General features: G+C 35.4%; 3 protein-coding genes across 3 annotated transcripts; all 3 read right to left on the bottom strand.

The window, feature by feature from the left end:
* Positions 1 to 2,943: 2,943 nt before the first annotated feature.
* On the bottom strand, positions 2,944 to 6,044 carry LOC137742524 (methyl-CpG-binding domain-containing protein 7). Its single transcript, XM_068482414.2, has 5 exons — positions 5,695 to 6,044; positions 4,793 to 4,912; positions 4,187 to 4,300; positions 3,496 to 3,615; positions 2,944 to 3,408 (listed from the first exon to the last, which is right to left on the bottom strand). The coding sequence occupies exons 1-5, from the start codon at positions 5,905 to 5,907 to the stop codon at positions 3,127 to 3,129; spliced, it is 849 nt and encodes a 282-aa protein (XP_068338515.1). The 5' UTR covers positions 5,908 to 6,044; the 3' UTR covers positions 2,944 to 3,126.
* Positions 6,045 to 8,219: 2,175 nt separating this feature from the next.
* Positions 8,220 to 9,766, bottom strand: LOC137743105 (methyl-CpG-binding domain-containing protein 7-like). Its single transcript, XM_088680236.1, has 4 exons — positions 9,728 to 9,766; positions 9,642 to 9,683; positions 8,996 to 9,085; positions 8,220 to 8,402 (listed from the first exon to the last, which is right to left on the bottom strand). Exons 1-4 carry the CDS (start codon positions 9,764 to 9,766, stop codon positions 8,220 to 8,222), a joined length of 354 nt encoding a protein of 117 aa, XP_088536362.1.
* A 5,397-nt stretch (positions 9,767 to 15,163) lies between these two features.
* LOC148692830 (defensin-like protein 2) lies at positions 15,164 to 15,702 on the bottom strand. The gene is made up of 2 exons (XM_088680405.1): positions 15,577 to 15,702; positions 15,164 to 15,485 (listed from the first exon to the last, which is right to left on the bottom strand). The coding sequence occupies exons 1-2, from the start codon at positions 15,638 to 15,640 to the stop codon at positions 15,286 to 15,288; spliced, it is 264 nt and encodes an 87-aa protein (XP_088536531.1). The 5' UTR covers positions 15,641 to 15,702; the 3' UTR covers positions 15,164 to 15,285.
* Positions 15,703 to 16,776: the final 1,074 nt, after the last annotated feature.

Below are 16,776 nucleotides of genomic sequence, written 5' to 3'. Positions count from 1 at the left end.
GCAGCATTTATGCATTTTATAATTAACAGGACGGTTCATTGTTATCATATTTATGCAATCAGGAACTCAAAGGTATTTAACTCGTAATATAACATTTCAATTTTGTGAAGAAGTTTGCTTGTGTGAATTCTAGCTGTCTTTCTATTTTTGTTTTCATTACTGATCAACATACTTAACGACTGAACAATAACACTGCTCGAAGAACACCCATTTAATCCGAAATCTTGAGGTAATGACAGTATGCTACTAGCTATTAAAGATGGCTGTCTACTGTCCACATAGAAATGATCATCTTACTTGATACTGACACTGTAAAAGTTTAGACTAAAAGTTCAGTTATCTTTTTAAGTTTGGAAATGCCGATAATCATTAGTTTGAGCGTTACACGATGTGGGAATTGATAAAGTGTTGAGCTGGTTGTAAAGAGACTTAGGTACAAACTGTTTAAAAGTTTCTCCATTATTCAGAAGGTATATCCCTAGTGGTACAAGGAACTTAAAAGAAACATAATACTTTTAGGTCTAATTTGATTTGATATGCAGTTCTGGGGCTGGAGTGAAATTCACAAAAGAATACTTAATCATGGAGTAATTTGAAGGTTTTTTTTGTTAATTTTTGTATATTACAAACCATTTCTGTGTTCCTTCTGAAATTGTCTCAGAAGCTGTTGATTAATTTGGAGGGCACTGTAGATTGATTGTGCATACAACTACCCTTGATATGATTTGAGTTAGCCAATATATATGTAACTGTAGTTGCCTATGTCAAGTTTGTGATCGAACATAAGGCATATGCCCGGCCCCATTAAAAATAAAAAAGAAAGGAGGAGACAAAGTGCTTCTTCTTGGTAAGAATAATATTTGAAGACCTTGAAATGTGCAGTCTATATGTCAAGTTCAACAGACACAAGGGTATCTGAGTCAGATAAGCGTGAAAACTATATTAATATGGATGAACATAGTCACACGTGTAGGGAAAGAGACCAAGTTTATAACTAGAGTAATTTGTTTTATACCAGTTAGAGTTAACGCAGACAGAAATAAACATTTTATTCATCATTTGTACAAGTATTGTACTTCATGGGTTGGTAAGTCTCAAAGATCATAAACTGTACCATCCATAAACCTATGAGCAATATCGGAAGTGTGTATGTATTTCGTAAATTCCCTTCTTGTAGTTAGAGGTTAGGTTGTAACCGCATTGACTTTACCATTTTCACCATGATTTTTGGTTCCTCAAGTAGTGATCGAATTTACGAGTGAGTCTTCTTCTGTGCAGATTATCAACCAGATTGCTGTCATAAATTATCGAGATTGTTACAGAGAAATGCAAACAAATCAGTTTCATGTTTTGATATAACTGACATATCAGTTAGGATGAGGGATTTGATGCGTTAATTATACATCTGTGACACTTACCTAACGCTTGGATGAGGGATTTGAAAAAAGTATATCCTGATTATGCTGGCTCCGCTATTTCCATTCAGTTTTGCACTTGGTTCCATAAAGGAATGATCAAAGTTTATGCTTGAATAATTTGATCTTCATATTTGAGATTACTGTTACTTCTAATGTCGTAAAACACTCCCATAAAGCATTCAAAGTCACCTCTAAGTACTTCACGTTTGGGGATAATAATATTCCTCTTTTCTTTCCCATCCTGTTTGCAGGTGTGCAGTCTCCATCAAAGGTTTTAGACAAGTTTGAATCTGTTTTTAAGCTATCCAGGAAAACCTTCGACTACATCTGTTCACTTGTGAGTGAAGATATGATGGCAAAGTCGGCACATTTTGTGTTTACAAACGGTAAGCCCTTGTCTTTGCACGATCAAGTCGCTGTAGCCTTAAGAAGATTGAGCTCGGGTGAGTCACTAGTGACAATTGGCGATTCGTTTGGGGTGAACCACTCAACTGTGTCCCAAGTGACCTGGCGATTTGTTGAAGCCATGGAAGAAAGAGGACTTCACCACCTGCAATGGCCTTCCACTGAAGCAGAAATGACAGAAGTTAAATCCAAATTTCAGAAAATACGAGGCTTTCCCAATTGTTGCGGAGTTGTGGATACCACTCACGTCATGATGTGTTTGCCTGCTTCAGACCCCACAAGTAACGCATGGCTCGATCAAGAGAAGAATCACAGCATGGTCTTGCAAGCCATTGTGGACCCTGACATGAGGTTTCGGGACATAGTTACCGGATGGCCAGGAAAAATGAAGGACTGGTCGGTGTTTCAGAGTTCGAATTTTTATCAACTCTGTGCTAGAGGTGAGAGATTGAATGGGAAAAGGTTAGAGCTCTCCACAGGATTGGATGTCCGGGAATACATACTTGGGGACTTGGGGTTTTCTTTATTGCCCTATCTCGTGATCCCCTATGAAGGGAAAGAACTCCCAGAGCCGAAAGCTCAGTTCAATAAGTGGCATTATGCTACGCAGAAGGTAGCGCAGAGAGCATTGGCAAGGTTGAAGGATAGGTGGAGGATCATTCAGGGAGTGATGTGGAGACCTGACAAACATAGATTGCCAAGGATCATTCTCGTTTGCTGCTTGCTTCACAACATTGTTATAGATATGGAAGGCGGGGTTCAAGACGAGATGCCTCAGTCTCACAAACATGACTCAGAATACCGCCAACAGATTTGTGGAACTATTGACATAAACGGCGTTCATCTAAGAGAAAAGCTGTCTCTCTACCTGTCTGGAAGAAGGATGCCAATGCCACCTTGATTTTGTTTCTTTTCCGTTTTCTTATGAGAGTTTTAGGTACCAAAGACAGTTGTAGTCTTCAGTTTTAAAGTTGTTTTCACGACATATTTCATACCAAAAATTATAGAGCTGAAGTCGGGTTTTCCCGAGTTTTAGTTTCTGACTTGTAGGCTGTTTATTTAGCAGGTGAGCCCCTGACAGTGATATTGTATTGGAATAAACATAAGTTTTCTGAGGATATGATCCAAATTGTGTTATCGTTTAGGCATTGTCGTTTCGATGTTGTATTTCTCAGTTGAATGATGTGCAAACTGCTCCTTTATCCTACAACAACACATCTCTCTATCATACATCTACAGATCTCTAAAAAGTTAGGATCTGGGAAAACATTATGTTACATGAGTTTGGATGAACAATCATAACTTAAAACCTTGGTACACTAACGCTTGCACCAGAGACGGATGATACAAAAATCTCGGACCACTTTTGCTTTACAGAATCCAGGACCTTAGAGTCGTCCATGAAGGCGTTCCACATATTACCCCCAGGACCGCCGAGGACCCAATTAACCTTTGCCGGTGGGATGGGCTTGGAGGGTCTATCATATTCGCCCGAAATATTTCTCTTCACAGAACTAGAAATAACTTTCTGGGACAGGATCTCGCCCAAATTGTTCATCTTTTGAACGCCAGAGCCAGGCGAAAGCTGAAACACAAGTGAAACTCGACAAGGTCAAGCGTAATGGAGGAGAAAATAAGCTTTTGTTTGATCAGGAATTGGAAAAGAACTTACACCAGACTTGTTGGCAGGCATCAATGCCTTGAGGGGAAAGTCTTCATTCGCTTCTGTTAGGTATCTCTCAACAGATAATAAAGAACGGAACCGCTTTCCAGTCCCTGGCTCAATATAATACTGCAACACCCGAAAAAAGCATTACGTTTCTGGAGTGCAGTGTACAAGAACCAACATCACAATGTTTTCTTTCAGAACAAATGGATCATAAAAAGAGAGCCATATCTGAGCATATAAAATGTCCGCCAAGAGAAGTTTATCAAATGCCAATTGTTATTCCAACTCAACAGAGAAAACAGCATATCCGTTATAGAGACTTGCATGAAATGGGCACGCCAAATTGGCGGTGTCCCAAACCTAACATGTGTCGCCAAGTGTTTTACCTTCCCACATGTCAATGTGCCTTTTACATTTTCCAATAATATATGATAACAACCATTTTGCATAGTTAACGTAAGTAACTATATTGCAGAATACATATGTTTCAGTGAAGTCAGTGACCCAAAAGAGCAATCAGCTTTAGAATAGTATACATAAGATGTACATGTATATATGCAGTTATGCACAGAGGACCCAGAAACGCACATCCTTGCAATTTCACCAAGTATTTTAAGCATGTACAGCTAGATATACCCTTTCTACAACATAGAAGAGAAAACCCACCAAAACTATAATGAAAAAGAACAAATACCCTGTCTGTGTGACCAGAATAATTGATATTGCTTCGTGGCTTCTCCTCAACTTCCCAACCATCAGGTAGTACAAAGGATGAAGTGGCCCTCCTGGTGCGTGGTGTCATCAGCATCTGCATTGACACTGTCAATAAGGATTTTTCCCTAATATTTTAGGCATCGCAATATTTTCTTCCTCAATTCGGACTGCTGTAACGGTGACCAGAGATACTTGTAACATCCATTTGTTTTAACTCCTTCATCATGGTTATCTTTTTCAAACAGTTCCACTAGATTGTAATTTTATTACATCTTCAAATATATAAGAACAAATGAATTAGTTCGGGAATCATATTGAAGTGTATGGTAATGAAACAAGGAGAACATAAAAAAAAGAAAAGAAAAAAAAAATCACTTTGACAGTTATGGTACCTCAATCTAGTGGTAGTAAACCATGCGAGTGAATCCAAAGGTGTAGAGATTTTGTATATTCAGTGCAGAGGATACAAGTGGGTGATGAACTAAGCATAACTTATGTTTCCTCTGTTTCTAAATTTCTCTTCCCACTCTAACACTTAGAGTGGGAAGAGAAATTTTAAATATTAACTGTAAATCCTGGAACTCACATTACACTCATTGCCTGGTTTTGATCTTATGGTACGTTGTTCGATTTGCCCTTCTGTTAGGTATCTCTGAACAGCTGCCAGCGAACGAAACTTCAGTCCAGTGCCAGGCTCATAGTAATACTGCAAAACAAAATAAAAAGTCTGAGACCTGGCTGCATAAGATCTAATAGAACTTGAGAACATAATAATCTTTCTGGTGAATTTTCAAAAAAGAAACATTAGACATAGCAACGTTAAGTAGGTGTGGTAGGAGAAGATTTGCACGGATATTATTGATTATCATTACAAGTGCAGCTAAAAGTACACCAATGTATGACATACATTGCTGAATTTAACTGGTAGATGTGATCCACTTAAATCATAAAAGGCATCGTATACTATATACATTACCGTATGGTAAAAGGACTCTAACTGCAGATGACATAAAGTTTCATTTCCAAAAAACTCATAAAATCCATTTGCATAGTAGTGCAAACGGCTACCACGCTGTTGTTCTGCGTGGCCTAAAAACCCAATGTGGGCAATGTGGGATGTGTAGCATAAACTACTCCTGTTGCTCAAGCATTATGCTTTCTGGATGAAATTTACGGTCACTTTAGAAGAACACGATGATTGGAGTTTCTGATTTCAAAGTTTGATTCCTAACAAGTTATCGGTGTTATTCACTCTGCAATGAAATTTGCCCACAAACCCATAATTATAAACATCCCAGAACCTCTAAAATGCTGGAAAGCATATGGATTTTAGCACCAGTCAAAACCCTGGAAAAACCCCAAATTATAAAAAACCACAACAATCCATACATGCATACATCCATCCATGATCCATGCATGCAAAGGATATACATTGTACGTGCATTTCCAATTTGAACAATTCTACAGAGAGAGAAAGAAAGATCGAACCTTGTCACTATGGGTTTGGCGCGGGTTGGTAGAGCTAGGGGGACGGGGCTTTTCCTCAACCAACCAACCATCGGGGAGTCTGAAGGACCGGGAGGTGGTGACCAATTGCAATTGCCTTTTGCTGCCACTGCTTCTGGGTTCTTCTCCTTCTTCCCCTGGCCTCATTGTTCGCAGCGGAATCGGCTCCGACTGTGACGATTCCCCCTTCACCATCGTCACTGTGCTGTCACTGTAGCAGATTAGCAATGTGCTTGTTTGGGGTTCTGCTATTAAAGTTAACTGTGCCTTGGACCAGCAGAGCCCAAGAAACGAAAAAAATGGAATTGGGTCTACAGAGCGTGACAACGCAGTATGATTCCGCTTTCTTAAGAATTATTTGGACAATTTTCCTATTTTATTGGCAAATGATTATACTTGGATTGATTTATTGGTGATGTTAGAGAAACTATCTATGTAAATTATATTTTGTAAACTATGTAATGTGACAGTTGATGATTGAATTGTTTGTTTAAATCATTAAAGAAAATATCGAACCATCAACCGCCACATAATATGGTTTATGAAATATGATCTAAAAACATGGTCTCCTTAGCATTTCTTTCGTGTATTTATGGGATGTAGTCAAACTCGGATTTGAAAGGATTTTAAAAGACTTTAAAATCCTAGTGTAGTCAACTAAATGATTTTAAAGGATTTTTAGAATCCATGCAAATATAGGTGTAGTCAATTAAGATTTTAATAGTCATTTTTAAAGTCCATCTAAATCTAGGTGTGTTGAAAAATTTAAGATTTTATAGGATTTCGATTTTGCAGGATTTGAGAGTAAGAAGTATATATAATCAAGACCAAATAAGATCCTACCTCACACCTTCGGATTTCAAATCCAAGAACCTCTCCCTCTTCCTCTCACAGTTTATCTTCTTCCTTGATCTCTGCAATTTTTTTCTTTTATCTCTGCAATTTTTCTATTTCACCTATGCAATTTTTCTACATTTCTTTGTGCAATTTTTTCTTCATGGCAGAGAAGGGGAATTGGAATTGGGCTGTGAAGGAAGAGGAGTAAGAGAGAGTCGCGGAAAACAAGATTAGAGGAGTATTGACAAAAAAAAAAAAAAGTATTGGATGAGAGAGGTTAGCTGGAACGGAAAAGAGAGAAGAATAAAGTGGGGAGGAAATAGGATTGGAAAGGGGTGTAGTTGGAGACTTTTAAGTAGTTGGGTTTATGTGATAATCTTAACTTTTTATTTCAGCTTCATTTTGGTAGATTCATGGCCTAGGTACATTTATAATCATTGACGATTAAGATTCAACGCTGTGAAATCTATCAAAATTCATAGAAATCTGGTATATGAATCTTCTCAAGTCTTCCAGAATCCGTATGGATTTTGTAGAAGTCACATAATCATATGAAATTCATCACTTAACAAAATCTATTAAAATCCTTTCAAATTCTAAGTTGACTAGTAAGGGAGGTGATTCTTATTTTCACACCTTTTAAGCTATTGACACACCACTTTTTTTATTATGGTCATTGACTGAAAACATCAAACGAAATAACGAACAAAATTAAACATAGGTATACAAGAGACAAAAAAAAAAAAAAATTGTGTTTATCATTTTCTTTTATTAATTGGGTGATATTTAACAAAACTTGGTTATGGCATATGTATAGTATGCACCGTAATCTTTCTTCCTCTTATTGAGAGATGAAAAAGAGAGCCGTGGCATGCAACCGGTACAAACTTTTCTCGCGTTATTCAAACTCAATTGTGAGACTCAAATTTGGGATTCTTTCAACCTTGGAGTGATGTTTTCCTTGATTCCCTCACATTAAATCAGCCACTTGACTTGCAAGTGTTGAATTGCTTTAATGGATAAGGTTTTCCTCTTCAACTCAATGTGTTATGAGTTCAAAACCTCTCTCATTCCCTTAATATAGCTTAAAGTAGTAATATCGCTTGTAATTAAAAGAAAATAGCCAATTGAATTTTAAGTGAATCTGAACTACATTTATTAGTGCGACCTTCATATCGTAACCTAATGTTACATTCAACCGTGTTGTGAGTCAACGTCTCGTGCACGAGACATGTTAAGTAGCTTAGATCTACCTGTTAAATTCCCTTGATTTTTGGGTTCGTGTTTGGAAAAAGGGTCTCCAAATCTTGGTTTGCTCTTCAGTGAAGGCTTTCTGAGGCCTATGCTCATCGCCAATGCAAGGTTTAGGTCAGAAGAGTTGCGAGTTGACCGCTATTGATGTCACTCTAGGTCAAAACGAGATGCGAATGCTGGTCGGATTCGATTTCCTCCAATGTAACCCTCCAAGAAAAAAGGATCCGGCAAAACTTTGGGGGCTATCATCAATAGTAAATGACCAAACAAAATGAACAGAAGTTCAACTTTAGCAGAACAGTTGTAACTTACAGACTTGGTGCACTAATATTTCCACCAGAGATGGACGATTTGAAACTCTGGGACCAGCTCTGCTTGACAGAATCCGGGACCGCAGAATGGTTCCTGACGGGGTTTCACATATTCCCTCCAGGACCGCGGAGAACCCATTTAACTATTGCTGGTAGCATGCCAATATTGAGCTTGGAGGGTCTATCATTCTCGCCGGAAATATTTCTCTTCAGAGTACTAGAAACAACATTCTGGGGCTCGATCTCAGCCGAACTTTTTGTCTGCTGATGGCAAGAGCCACTGGATATCTGAAACACAGCAAAGCTACTGGACAAGGTCAACGATCACAGAGAACGGATTAATAAACTTTTGTTTGATCACTAATTGGAAAAGAACATACACTAGACTTATTGGTAGGCATCAATGCCTTTGGTGTAAGAATATGAACATGAGTTTTCGGTGAACTGGCATTAGCTATTTGGACCAATTAGTCTAAGAAAGCCTTATAGGAAGATAAATATGAGTTCTTGTTGATAGAGGAGTCTATCATAGTGGTGAACTGATGTGGATTAGGAGACATAAGTTGTTTCCTACATGGATTTTAATAGGGAATCCTTATTGGATTAGGAGAGATATATGTCTATATATATGTTGTGATCTCTGCTCTCACAGATGCGCGCTCAATTAAGAACTAAGTCCTATTCTTAGTTAGAGCATTAAGTAATCTGACAGAGAGAAGAAGAATTGCAGTACACTAAGCTTGAACAGCAGCAGCCATGGCGTTTTCCAATGGAGGAACATCGGGTTAGTGTAATTGTAGTGTTTTACATGCAATGGGTTTCGTGCTTTCTTGATTGCGATTACTGCAACTTAATCTTGTTCTTGGCTATATAAATCTTACATTTGGAACTTCTTCATTTGCTTCTGTCAGGTATCTCTCAACTGCTACTAAAGAGCGGAACCGCCTTCCTGTCCCTGGTTCAATATAAGTCTGCAAAAAATGAGAAAAAAAAATAAAATAGAGAATGGTATTATAGAAATCAAACATCGCAAATGTTCTCTTTTAGAACAAATGGATCGTTAAAATACATTTCACAATGTCAATATGGTCATGCTCATTCTGTGAAGAGGAAAGAAATCTTGAGCACAGAACATCTAAGACCATAGTTTTCCCCACCTTCTCTTTCCCTCAAATCCTTTTGACAACTTCCTTCCTTGCATTCTGTCCAATCTCTCTTCTTTTTACATTTTCAATATACAATAACAACTATTTTGTTCAGTTAGCATAATTTACAGATGTGAAGGCAATAACCGCAATATCTATAGGTTAAGTCGCTGACCCGAAAGAGAGATCAGCTTTATTATAGTAAAGATACCACCTGTACATGAGCAGACTGCATATGTACACATGCCAAGATACATGCATCTGTGCAATTTCACCTGTGTTGCAGAATGCAAGTATTCCAGTAACTACAACCTACATATACCCTTTCTAAAACAAAGAAGAGAAAAACCGCCAAAATTTAGAATATAAGACTAAGAGGTACCTTGTCTATGACACCAGACTTCTTAAGTGCTTTCGCCACTGACTAGAACATTCCACCAAAATTTAGAATTTAAGACTAAGAGGTACCTTGTCTATGACACGGGACTTCTTTCGTGGTTTCGCCATTGACTAGAACATATATATATATATAAAAGAGGGCACAAAAGGTGAATCATTCATAATTTTAAACATAGGATTAATCTCAGTTTATTACTCTAAAATTTCTTAGTTTTCAAATTTCATACATCCAGTTTTTTTCATCGTACTTAAAGTCATAATTATTTTCATACATTTGTTAAGTTTTCCATCACAATCAGTTAAGATGTGACGCTTAAGTGTCACGTGCATATTAAAAAAAATTTAAAAACCATTAAAAAATTAAAAAAAATAAATGAATCTTTCGTCTAACCCTCCTTCCCTGCACATCCTCCCTTTCCAAACATCCCTTCTTCCCTCCCGACTCCCCCACCCAAGTCCTCGACAGAGCACTAAACACTCATCCGTAAAGTTTTCCATCACAATCTTCTTAACTGCTGGTGATGTGACGCTCACATGTCACGTGAATATTAAAAAAATTTAAAAACCATTAAAAATTTAAAAATTAAAAAAATTAAAAAAAATAAATAAATCTTTCGTCTGACCTAGGCCTGGCAAACGGGTCGTGTCTGTCGTGTTCGTGTCGTTTTCGTGTAACACCTGTTATCTTAACGGGTCGTGTCGTGTCACACCCGTTATCTTAATGGGTCCTTAACAGGTCGTGTCACTTGTGACACGACCCGTTATGACCCGTTAAGAAAAAAATATATTTTTTTACAATTTGCACATACCACACATTGCGACATAAATATTACTCGAAAACATTAAAACATTTCTCGTTCAAGTACTATATCTACACTCGAAAATGAAAGCCTAATAAAAAAAAATAATACATACACTACTAATCTATTACAAATATTAAATGTATATAATTATTAATATTATAGTTGATTCATACTTTTATTAAGTATATAAATTCCGCTAGTGTAAATATTTTAAATTGAAGATCAAATTCATTCTTTGTATTCATATAGGGTCAAGGAGTGTAGCTGTTAAAATTCATCAAAATCAGAGTTAAAATAACCGTTAAATCTTGATTTTTCGTTTATAACCGTCGAAAAGCTTTGTCCCGTTACTTGATCTCTGAATGTTTTTTTTTTGTGATTTTTTGCTGATGTGATCTCCAAGCATATACAAACAATTTTGATGGTTTGGATCGTTGAAATTAGTTTTGGAGAATTCGTAAAACGATAGATTGACTAACACTTAGAGTTTATTTATACTTTCATTAAGTATAACAAAAGATTTTGTGGTATCCACTTGTGTAAATATTTTAAATTGAAGATCGAATTCATTCATTGTATTCATATAGGGTCAAGGAGTGTAGTTATAAAAAATCATCAAAATCGGAGTTAAAATAACCGTTAAATCGTGATTTTTCGTTTATAACCGTTGAAAAGCTTTGTCCCGTTACTTGATCTTTGAATGTTTTTTTTTTGTGATTTTTTGCTGATGTGATCTCCAAGCATATACAAACAATTTTGACGGTTTGGATCGTTGAAATTAGTTTTGGAGAATTCGTAAAACGATAGATTGACTAACACTTAGAGTTTATTTATACTTTTATTAAGTATAACATAAGATTTTGTGGTATCCACTTGTGTAAATATTTTAAATTGAAGATCGAATTCATTCATTATATTCATATAGGTTCAAGGAGTGTAGTTATAAAAAATCATCAAAATCGGAGTTAAAATAACCGTTAAATCGTGATTTTTCGTTTATAACCGTTGAAAAGCTTTGTCCCGTTACTTGATCTCTGAATGTTTTTTTTTTGTGATTTTTTGCTGATGTGATCTCCAAGCATATACAAACAATTTTGACGGTTTGGATCGTTGAAATTAGTTTTGGAGAATTCGTAAAACGATAGATTGACTAACACTTAGAGTTTATTTATACTTTCATTAAGTATAACAAAAGATTTTGTGGTATCCACTTGTGTAAATATTTTAAATTGAAGATCGAATTCATTCATTGTATTCATATAGGGTCAAGGAGTGTAGTTATAAAAAATCATCAAAATCGGAGTTAAAATAACCGTTAAATCGTGATTTTTCGTTTATAACCGTTGAAAAGTTTTATCCCGTTACTTGATCTCTGAATGTTTTTTTTTTGTGATTTTTTGCTGATGTGATCTCCAAGCATATACAAACAATTTTGACGGTTTGGATCGTTGAAATTAGTTTTGGAGAATTCGTAAAACGATAGATTGACTAACACTTAGAGTTTATTTATACTTTCATTAAGTATAACATAAGATTTTGTGGTATCCACTTGTGTAAATATTTTAAATTGAAGATCGAATTCATTCATTGTATTCATATAGGGTCAAGGAGTGTAGTTATAAAAAATCATCAAAATCGGAGTTAAAATAACCGTTAAATCGTGATTTTTCGTTTATAACCGTTGAAAAGCTTTGTCCCGTTACTTGATCTTTGAATGTTTTTTTTTTGTGATTTTTTGCTGATGTGATCTCCAAGCATATACAAACAATTTTGACGGTTTGGATCGTTGAAATTAGTTTTGGAGAATTCGTAAAACGATAGATTGACTAACACTTAGAGTTTATTTATATTTTTATTAAGTATAACATAAGATTTTGTGGTATCCACTTGTGTAAATATTTTAAATTGAAGATCGAATTCATTCATTGTATTCATATAGGGTCAAGGAGTGTAGTTATAAAAAATCATCAAAATCGGAGTTAAAATAACCGTTAAATTGTGATTTTTCGTTTATAACCGTTGAAAAGCTTTGTCCCGTTACTTGATCTCTGAATGTTTTTTTTTTTTGTGATTTTTTGCTGATGTGATCTCCAAGCATATACAAACAATTTTGATGGTTTGGATCGTTGAAATTAGTTTTGGAGAATTCGTAAAACGATAGATTGACTAACACTTAGAGTTTATTTATACTTTCATTAAGTATAACAAAAGATTTTGTGGTATCCACTTGTGTAAATATTTTAAATTGAAGATCGAATTCATTCATTGTATTCATATAGGGTCAAGGAGTGTAGTTATAAAAAATCATCAAAATCAGAGTTAAAATAACCGTTAAATCGTGATTTTTCGTTTATAACCGTTGAAAAGCTTTGTCCCGTTACTTGATCTTTGAATGTTTTGTTTTTGTGATTTTTTGCTGATGTGATCTCCAAGCATATACAAACAATTTTGACGGTTTGGATCGTTGAAATTAGTTTTGGAGAATTCGTAAAACGATAGATTGACTAACACTTAGAGTTTATTTATACTTTTATTAAGTATAACATAAGATTTTGTGGTATCCACTTGTGTAAATATTTTAAATTGAAGATCGAATTCATTCATTATATTCATATAGGGTCAAGGAGTGTAGTTATAAAAAAATCATCAAAATCGGAGTTAAAATAACCGTTAAATCGTGATTTTTCGTTTATAACCGTTGAAAAGCTTTGTCCCGTTACTTGATCTCTGAATGTTTTTTTTTTGTGATTTTTTGCTGATGTGATCTCCAAGCATATACAAACAATTTTGACGGTTTGGATCGTTGAAATTAGTTTTGGAGAATTCGTAAAACGATAGATTGACTAACACTTAGAGTTTATTTATACTTTCATTAAGTATAACAAAAGATTTTGTGGTATCCACTTGTGTAAATATTTTAAATTGAAGATCGAATTCATTCATTGTATTCATATAGGGTCAAGGAGTGTAGTTATAAAAAATCATCAAAATCAGGGTTAAAATAACCGTTAAATCGTGATTTTTCGTTTATAACCGTTGAAAAGCTTTGTCCCGTTACTTGATCTCTGAATGTTTATGTTTTATGATTTTTTGTTGATGTGATCTCAAAGCATATACAAACAAGTTTGACGGTTGGGATCGTTGAAATTAGTTTTGGAGAATTCGTATGCCATCAATCAAGTTCCGTGTGTGTGTGTGTATATATATATATATTTATTAAGTAGATTTAAATCTATTTATTTTGTACGTATAAATTATAATTGACTGGTACACGGAATAGTACATACATCACGTGTCACGTGTGTCATTATAAAAATAGTGAGATATGTCATGACAGTCATGTGTGTGATAAAAAGTTAATAACTTAAAAAAAAAAAAAAAAATTTCTCACCACTTCTATTAATTTTCATTTTTCCCTCTTTTTTTTGTTTCCTTTTCAACTTTTTCTTATCATTTTCACTTTTCCCTCCAACATCTTTCCCTAATTCCCTCACTTTTTTGTTTTATTTTCAACTTTTCTTAACATTTTCATTTTCCCTCCATTTTTTTTTTCAAAAAGGGCGGCAAGTTGACAAATGCATGATCATGATTCATGCATATTAAATTATTAATTAATATGCATTATAGTTTTTATAAAATTTAATATATATATATATAATTAGTATAGATAGACTTAATATTTTGGGGGTATAATTATTATAGTATATATAATAATTATAATAATTATAAATTTTATAGTTAATTTAATATATATATATATATATTTATTATAATTTTTAGGGGTATAAAATTGTAAAATTAATGTATATAATTATTACAGTATTTTTTTAGGGTTATAAAATTATAAAAATAATATTCTGCTTATCGTGTATCGTGTTTACCCACGTGTATACCCGACCCAACCCGTTATCTTAACAGGTGCTTATCCAGTTACCCGATAAGACCCGATTCGTTATCGTGTCGACCCAAACACCTGTTAATTTCGTGTCGTGTCGTGTCAGGTTATCGGGTCGTGTCAGAAATTGCCAGGCCTAGTCTGACCCTCCTTCCCTGCACATCCTCCCTTCCCAAACATCCCTTCTTCCCTCCCGGACTCCCCTACCCAATTCCTCAACAGAGCACTAAACACTCATTCTTCTATCAACCCTCTCTCGTCTTCTCTCATTTTTCGAAGAAGCGAGAATGCAAACCAAGGGGATCTGCCATGCCTGCAAATAAAGTTGCAGGCCAAGACCCAGATCCATTTGAAAAACAGACGGCGGATGGCAGACGAAGTTGAGGCCCATGGCCTCGGTAGGGGAAGGATGAACCCAGCACGGTGTGACGGCGTAGGAGCGACGATTATTACTACTGGTTTAAAAGGCAAAAGAACTTAATACAACAGAGTGTGAATAAAAAAGTACATATGAAATCGACAATGTGACTTAAATAATCTTTGTGACACAAATTGAATTAATGTGTTGAATCCAAGTACACTAAGTGAAAATTTTCAATGCCTTGTCAAAAGGAAAAAAAAAAAAATTGTTATTAGCATTTCACGATAATTATTGTGCACTCTTTCTTAATTGAAAGTCAATATATAAAAGAAGAGTATGTATGTGGTGATTATCTAGAATGTTAATAATAACCCTAAAGAAAAACATATAGGATAATAGGCGACTAAAAGTACGTCAGGCGAGATGAAAACACTACACTAAACATATGAATAATGATCCATGCAGGGTCATTCAATTTATTAGCAAAAGCGGATACAGGGCCATATCAATCCATCACATTACACAAGCACAGTCTCTACACAGATTACATTTCTTTTTAACTAATTAATTAGCACTTTTTGGTGCACACGCAAGCACGGGTGAAGACACTACATTTGCCTCTGGTGAATTGCTCCTTTCTGCACGTGTGTTTACAGTTGTTAGACGAAAAGCACAATCCTTTGAACAAGGTGCTTGGATACTCACAGATCTTCCCCTCAACTGCCTTGTTTGACTCAGTCCTTGCCTCAACACCCATTGGCCCCATCTCTAAAGATCAAAATTTTTTTTTTTGTTAAATAAGATGCTTTATTCAAAACATCATAAAAATTTAATTACTAAATAAAAGAGGTATAATTACCGGTAGCGGCCAAAAGCAAGACAAGAACGAAGGTGGCTGAAACAAGACGCATTGAACGCTCCATTTGAATCTGTGTGTATGTAAGTGTGTGCTTGTGTATAATAAGAGAGATCTCAAACGCTGATGCAAAAAACAATAACCATGCAAGGCTTATTATATAGTGATCTAGTGCAGATTAGAGTGGATTGATCTCCGTAAAGCAAGGTAGCTCCATACCCAAAATACAAAGTTGAAATTTCCAACTTAAGAGGCACCATAAACCAAATTCCTATTTTGTTGACTAAGTTCTCCGCCATACATTTTTCTATGCACATTAGAGTTTCTTTTTCAAGCACAATTAACTTTTTCTTTTAAAAGAATATTTGGGATTTAAACACTTTGACTTATTATTCACATTTTTATATGTAAATGATGCGGCATATATATATATATATATGTATCACATAAAAGACCATAGTTCTTATAACAATATAATTGTTTTTTACACAAGTTTTAGTCTGTCTGTACCAAACTAATCTAAATTATATAGATGCGGATTTGCACATTAGGAAGATTACGTTGCTTTAGGTAACATGGCTAAGCCTAATAGAATGAATGTTAAAGTAGAAGCATTGAGGAAATGATATTCATTCGTATTTCAAATGTAGGGCATTACAAAGACCTAAATTTGTTGACAAATAGAGAAGAGGTTAATCTCAATTTACTACCCTAAGATTTCTTGGTGTTCAACATTTTATACAACAAGTTTTTTTCGTCCTACTCTGGTACCAAAAGTCATAATTATGGGATGCTTTCATACATCCGTTAAATTTTCCGTTAGAACCTCTGTTAACTAATGACGTGGCGCCTACATGGACAATGAATGAGTGACACGTGTTAATATAGGCCACCTGAATATTAAAATTAATTAAAAAAAAATCTTGTGTCTTACTTTCCTTCTTCCATGCACATCCTCCCTTCCCAAACACCCCTTCTTCCCCCCGACTCCCTCACCCAATTCCACACCAAAGCACTAAATCTCCCCCACCTAAACACCCATTCTTCCATCACCCTCTCTCGTCTTCTCTCAATTCTCGAAGAAGCGAGAAAGGAAAACAAAGGGATCCACCATGCTTGCAAACATAGTTGCAGGCCAAGACCAAATCCATTTGAAAAACGGTTGGCGGACGGCGGACGGAGGTGAGGTCAATGACCTCGGTG

This window comes from Pyrus communis, chromosome 11, assembly GCF_041283825.1.
Source record: "Pyrus communis isolate YQ-2024b chromosome 11, ASM4128382v1, whole genome shotgun sequence".
Taxonomy (NCBI): Eukaryota; Viridiplantae; Streptophyta; class Magnoliopsida; order Rosales; family Rosaceae; genus Pyrus; species Pyrus communis.
This window is presented reverse-complemented; position numbering and strand designations above follow the sequence as displayed.